At 34.2% G+C, this 6,812-nt stretch overlaps 1 protein-coding gene across 1 annotated transcript; it reads right to left on the reverse strand.

Moving 5' to 3' along the window:
* Position 1: 1 nt before the first annotated feature.
* Positions 2-6,430, reverse strand: LOC109098121 (homeobox protein Dlx4a). The gene is made up of 3 exons (XM_019111733.2): positions 5,933-6,430; positions 4,671-4,864; positions 2-518 (listed from the first exon to the last, which is right to left on the reverse strand). The coding sequence occupies exons 1-3, from the start codon at positions 6,231-6,233 to the stop codon at positions 270-272; spliced, it is 744 nt and encodes a 247-aa protein (XP_018967278.1). The 5' UTR covers positions 6,234-6,430; the 3' UTR covers positions 2-269.
* Positions 6,431-6,812: the final 382 nt, after the last annotated feature.

Raw genomic sequence — 6,812 nt, forward strand, 5'->3', positions numbered from 1 at the left:
GGCAATCAGACAATGGCATTTTATTCAAATTTACAAGAGTTTACAAAATCCACATTTACGTTAGGCTGCTTATTCAGTCTTAAAAAAAACCTGCAAGCAAAAATGTCAGCATTGTAAATCTTCATGAAGAAAATACTGGGGAGGAACTTGAAGAAAGTTTGGCTGTGAGTGAACAGTGCTAAAATGGGCTGGTGTGATCTGAAACAGAGCGAAATGGTCAGATCAGTAGAGGGTATGCGAATACACTGTAGATTGTCCTAAACATCCCATCACATCATCTGAGTTCTGGCCATTGGGTCTTGATGATGACCAGGGTACCAGTGTCCAAAAGAGTTCATATATCCTCCAGAGTGCATGGGGGCACCTTTGGTTGACATGGAAACATCCCACAAGGGTGGCATTCCTGGTGAACATGCTGTTGCAGAAGCTGCTTGAAGGTGTTCTCCTTCTGGTCCACTTGAGCCATGCTTCATTATCTTTTTGTACTTGGAACGTTTGTTCTGGAACCATATCTTTACCTGGAACATTTGCATTTGGATTAGCATTTGTTAATTACAACACGTTTTCATCGGTTGACAAGTATATGATGAACTTTATTTTTATTATTCACTACACAAAAGTCGAGCAAGATTGGAAGGAATTATAAAAATAAATGCAGAAAAGTAAGCATTGTTTGGGTAGGATGCATGTATGGTGACGTCTCAGACATTGACCGTATAGTTTTAATAATAAAATGTCAATGAAAAACATCAAATCGAAGGCCCCATGATAAAGTTATCACCAAAATCAGCCATTCAAATAAACAGACTAAAATTCAGAGAAACACATATCATTTTGGAAGAGCGTCTTGTCCTCACCGATATCTGTGACTTTCTGAAAGCATTTGTGCTCTTGATCGGTGTTCTTTACATCAGGCACAATCTTGATGTTCTCAAAACTTTTCAAAAACATTAGTGGGAGCGGCTGTTCTATGGGTGTTTGAAGTAGCTTTGGGCTTTTTGGTTGGTTGAATTTTGAAATCAAATAAAATAGCATTCTGCATGTTCTTCAATAGCCGTGAGCCATTTTTCTTAAGTACTGTTAGAAAATAGAAACTTCTTGTGTGGGCAAATGACAGTTCAGCCAGTTGAATGAACTTAACATTACAAGTAACAAACTATTCTTGAAAAAAAGTTACCTGGCTGCCTTAAAAAGATAAGTTAATTCAACAAGATGCTTAGTTTGGCCAATTTGTATTTAGTTTGCACAACTTGTAAATGTATTCAACAAAATGCTTAGTTTTAACAACTACGTTTGTTGGTCTGACTCATTTAAGTTGTTTCAACTTGGATTTAGGTTAGCACAACTTTCTTGTCTTGTTGGGCTAACTAAAAACTTACTGGTTTGACAAAGTATAAAGTTGATTCAGCCTCACCTTTCTTAACCCAACTATTAATTATAGGTTTAAGGAACTCCAACATATGTTTAAACAATAAAAGTTTTTTTTTTTTTTTTTTTTTTTTTAGCTTAACACAACATTTAGGCAATCAGATTACAAATTATGGAAGTTGATTATAAGTTGAATGCATCACAAAGACTTCTGAGCCTTTTTTCAGATCAAAATTAGTCACTATATTTTTTAAATATAAAATTTATCACTATAAATTTAGTGCTGTTAAATACAGGTTTTCATAGTAAATTGTTATATAGTTATTTTTAATAGAGTAGTGTTTTACAGTAAAAGTACATGTATTTTTCTATTAAATTACATTTGTTTACTTTTTAATGTAAATTAACTTGAAGCGTGAACAGATTTTACTGGACCATTTTTAGTTTTTTTCCAGGGTTATTTTTTTTTTTTTTCAGTTTTTTTTAGTTTTTTAATTATTTTTTATTGGGAATTTAGGTTTTTTCTTGTGTTTTTTTAGTCTTTATAATTTTAGTTCTTCTAAGAATTATTAGTTTTTTCTAAAGAATTTCTGCCAGCTTTGAGTCAGCATGATTTTTTTTTTTTTTGACACAACAAGATTTCTGCCAACACCAGCTTGAGCTGGCTGCAAGTGAGAAGGGGGAAAAGCTTGACAGTTTTTTGGATGAAACAAAACTCCAAACGTTATTGCTGTTATTCAATCACTCCAAAAATGTACCCAGAACTCTCCCTTGCACAAACTTGTGCATGCTTTTTTCAAGAATATATGACATAAACAAGCCATGATATTATACTTATGGTGTTTTTAATTTCTTAATTGTGTGACCAACGTGGAAAATTCATACTAATTGTGAATTTACAATCAAAGTGACACCCACAGAGCTGTAAAATCTTCTATAATGAAACATAATTAAAATTATGTTTTCCAAGAGACTTTTAAGCTGGATAAAAGTCCAATTACCCTTACCGTTTTCTTTGACACCCAAAATAATGATTCTAATTTAGGCTTTCATGTGATGTTCATCTTGCCGCGTTCAGAACACTTCTGTTATGTGGTGATGCTTTCATTTTTATCCCTTAAATGATGTCTGCATGTATCATAAAATAGATTAAATGAGCCGCCTGGACTAAAAAGCAGGAACAAGTGCCAGAGGCAGCATTCAACACTTTTTGACTGCAGTAATGACAGAATCTCAGTTGCTAATGAAAAGTATTTGGCTCTGCAAACTGGCCACACAACACCACACACACTTGATATGTTTTGATGTGTGTGTCAGTTCTGCTTAATATTTGTCCTGCTGAACAGATAATCATCTGTAAATGTCCTCAAGAGAAAACAATAACACTAGTCAATGAAAATTGTGTTTCCAAACCACAGAGTATTTATAATGTAATTGTATTGGAGATATATGCTACATACACACACACACACACACACACACACAAATGATACTGTTCATTTAGAGTTAAGTTATGATAGTAAGAGCAATTAGTAGGAATGAAGGTCATAATGTGTTTAAAATAATGCATTAATTATTTTCAGACCATAAATATTGCTTTTAGTTTCACTATCACAAAATGTAACAATTCCACTGATCTATGTATAATCTCTATTACAGATCAGTGAATAATTCATATTTTTGTATTTGCAGCACTCCCAGACTCAGACTTTCAATCTGTACAAAAAAGGGCATTTGAAAAGATAAATAAATGGAAATAAATGAAAAGATTTAATACAAATCATATAAAAGTAACTGTAATTGAAAAAAAAAAAAACACACATCAATTTATGATTCACTAAATTGCTTTCTGAGTTACGTAAGTGTTCATTGTTTCGAAGTTAGACTTTGTGTGTGGGTGGATGGTTTGTAATTTTTCTAGAAGCTTCAGTGTGTCCTTTCATTACAGCTACTGAAATGTAGGGTGAAGTCAGGTGAACGGGCCACCTGTAAAATGGGTCATAAGGTTGGAGTAGAGAGGAGTTGAGTGGAAAAGTTAAATGGGGGGTGTACTTTTCAATAAGTTCGTATTGCAAGTTTGATATTTTATTTTATGTTTTATTTTTTTGAAAATTTTTAGGTTTGCTAAATTGTGTTTTATGTTCAAATTATATGTTGCTGCCCATTTTAACTTAATTCCAGGATATGTTTTAATGCTTCCTTTCAATAAATCAGTTAGCACGCATGTTCATATAAAATTTAAAAACAAGTTTTAGTATGTTATGTAGTATGTTTAATATGTTATTTTATGTTAAGAATAAAATAATTTAGAATAAATGTGTGTGCAAGGGAACTGTTACTGCAATAAGTATACAGTAAATCATTTTGGGTATAATCCTCAACTACTGTAAATGACAGTTGGATATTTACTTTCTTATTATGAATCTGAGCAAAAAAATGTTGGCATGTTCTACATATGGGGACTTAAAATTTCCCTTTTATCTAGCCTACTATGCATACTATTGACTACAATTATGCAATATATATGGCTGCCACGAGTTTGATTGAAGCAGATTAGAAACTGCCATTGAAGGAAGAAGAGACTCGTGCTCTCATTTATTTATTTATTTAGTCTCGTTTGATTGCGCAATTTACGCTGAAAACTTTTTGCAGGGTCATATATTAATTGTATAAGAAATATTATTAAGAACAGCCTATATAACACCTCGAAGTTGTGCTCATCAGCGTGAGCCTATATGAAGTTAATTTGCCTGTCATTCCGTGGAAGGCACAGCTCACGAGGTTTTTTTTTATTTTTTTATTTTTTTATATAAAACACTTAAATATACGTAAGTACACGACGTTTTTTTTTTATATATAATAATAATAATGCAAGATATGCCTCCATTATTATCGTTTATTTTTCGTTCCTTTGTCCCTGAATGATTCGATAGGCTAAGTGATTCGACGCTTATGATATTTTACTAATTTTTTTTACTTAATATTTAGATGTAAGCTTTTTGGGAAAGTGTCGTAAGGACGAACGGCACTTTACGCGCTAAACGTTCTGCTTTCTCCATTACAATCCTATAATACACAGGCCTACACATCTTTACCTGCTGAAGACTTCACATTGGTTTGAATTGTTCTTAGACTAGACCCAGCCTTCTGATATTCATAGAAAATTAACTAGCCTACCTTTTACTTCCTGTTCTTATTATGAACCATTTTTCTTTTCAGAATGGACCCCTCACACAGATAGGTACACACATCAGACGGAATTGTTTCTTCATCTTTGATTCAGTGTTGTCGTATGTTCGTACCTGTGTTTGTGTCAGCCCCAGTTTGGCCGCCAGATCGGCGCGCTCCGGCAGCGCGAGGTACTGGGTCTGTTGGAAGCGCTGGTTGAGCGCCTGCAGCTGCAAGCTCGAGTAGATCGTGCGCGGTTTGCGAATCTTCTTCCCTTTCCCGTTCAGCCGTATCTCTCCACTTTCAATCGAACTTTGCTTCTCGGAGTCTGAGTAAGAAAATTAAATATTACATTTAAAAAATATTAATAACAACAATTATATATATATATATATATATATATATATATATATATATATATATATATATATATATATATATATATATATACATATATATATATATTAGGTTACTAATAAAATGAAATAAATCTCAAAAATGTGTAGGCCATTCTGTCAGAAGAAAACGTTTGTTAACCGCATACAAGACATAAGGTTTAAAACAGTCATTTTCACTAGGCTATGAAATAACTGAAAAGGCAGTTCCTGTGTTTTAGGCCATATTAATATTTTGTAACTTTATTGTCAAATTTCAGTTTGATAAAAAAGTATAGGCTAAATAATTATATAGCCTAATTACTAAAAGTTTGTCATATGAAGTCTAAAAAAAAGAAGGTAGTTATTATTTTTTTTATTTTTTTTTTTATTTTGATATATAGAGAAGTTTCAAAGACAGATGTTTGTGTGGTGTGTGTGTGTGTGTGTGTGTGTGTGTGTGTGTGTGCGGGGTCCCACAATTAGGCTACTTATTTGTTAATTGGAGTCATTAGCTATATTAATTCATATTGCAAAGCCAGTAAAGTTAATACGGCATTAGACAAAACATATACAAAGTATCCAGTTGAAGCTGAGTAAAACTAAAGCAAATGGCTATGCTCACTCTTAAAATAATCGTTAAATCCATATGTAGCCTAATTACATTTGACAACGTGATTTAACGATTTACCTTTATACTGAGCTTTAAATGAGCATTTATATTTCTTCAGGATTTTTAATGCGCTCACCCCGTTATAAAAAAATTTTGAACATATACAATTTTGCAATAAATCTTTGACCCATTTCACAGTGGGAGTTTTAAACGTTATAAATTAGAATTGCGTCGGTAATTAAATTAGATTAAACAAATTTCAGGAGCAATAATTGTACGTCAAACTCAAATTCTGCATTTCTGTCTTCAGAAAACAATCACGAATGCTGCGACCCTTAGCTTAACTTTGGCGCAACACGGAATTTAGTAATACGATTTTAATCAGTAGGTGATGGAAAGCGCACTTTACCTGCATCCTCTACTCTTGAATGAGCGACTGCGTTGTTGTGTTGATAGGGTAGGTAAGCGGGGTGGTGATGGGCTGTGGGATAGTGGTAAGTGAGCGGACGGCCGTACGAAGCAGCGCCCGAGGAGAAGGCCGCATCGTACTGCGAATGTGCGCCTTGATGCAAACCGTGCACCGGATAGTGCGCGTGAGACACACCGGGCGAATGCTGCTGGTGAGACTGGTAACCGTGACTGAACTCCAGAAAAGCCGATTTTGAGGGGTCTGAAGCCACCAAACTTTCAGACAGTGAAGTCATAGTCATTTTTTAGAGTTATGTCCATTAGACCGATGCACCATAAAAAAGCAGCATCTATTTAGAAGTCGCGTGATTTCCATCGCTTAAAGAGGTCCATAAGAAAGATCCATGTCCGTGAAAACTCGACGCTCGTGTGTTTGCTTTCGTTTTGGCTGTGTATGAGGTCTGTGAAGTTCATCTCTACAGTCTCGTCACATACTGGAGTTAATTCCAGCAGTGAAAACGCGCTTTCTTATTGGCTGCAAGCGCCGTTCCCGTCATTTCTTTAGACGCAATGACGTCACTAGTGTAATATGTACGGAAAAAAATTCACAAGTTTTCAGCTTTTGATGCAACACGACTTAAAAACAATCGTTTGATTCGTTGTATTAATGCCACGAAATAAAAACAGGGCATTTAGGAAATTTCTCAAAATTCTTCTAAACGATAAGATTCACAAAGGTTGAAAAATAAGATTAATCAGTGGGCCATGGATTTGCAAACATATATAAAATTGTCAGCCTAAATGTATGAGTGACAACTGTGGTTCCATATCTATTTATTGTAAATGTTTCGAGCATCACGGAGGAATTTTGTGAATCACTG

Source organism: Cyprinus carpio, chromosome B3 (genome assembly GCF_018340385.1).
Source record: "Cyprinus carpio isolate SPL01 chromosome B3, ASM1834038v1, whole genome shotgun sequence".
In the NCBI taxonomy this organism is placed as follows: domain Eukaryota; kingdom Metazoa; phylum Chordata; class Actinopteri; order Cypriniformes; family Cyprinidae; genus Cyprinus; species Cyprinus carpio.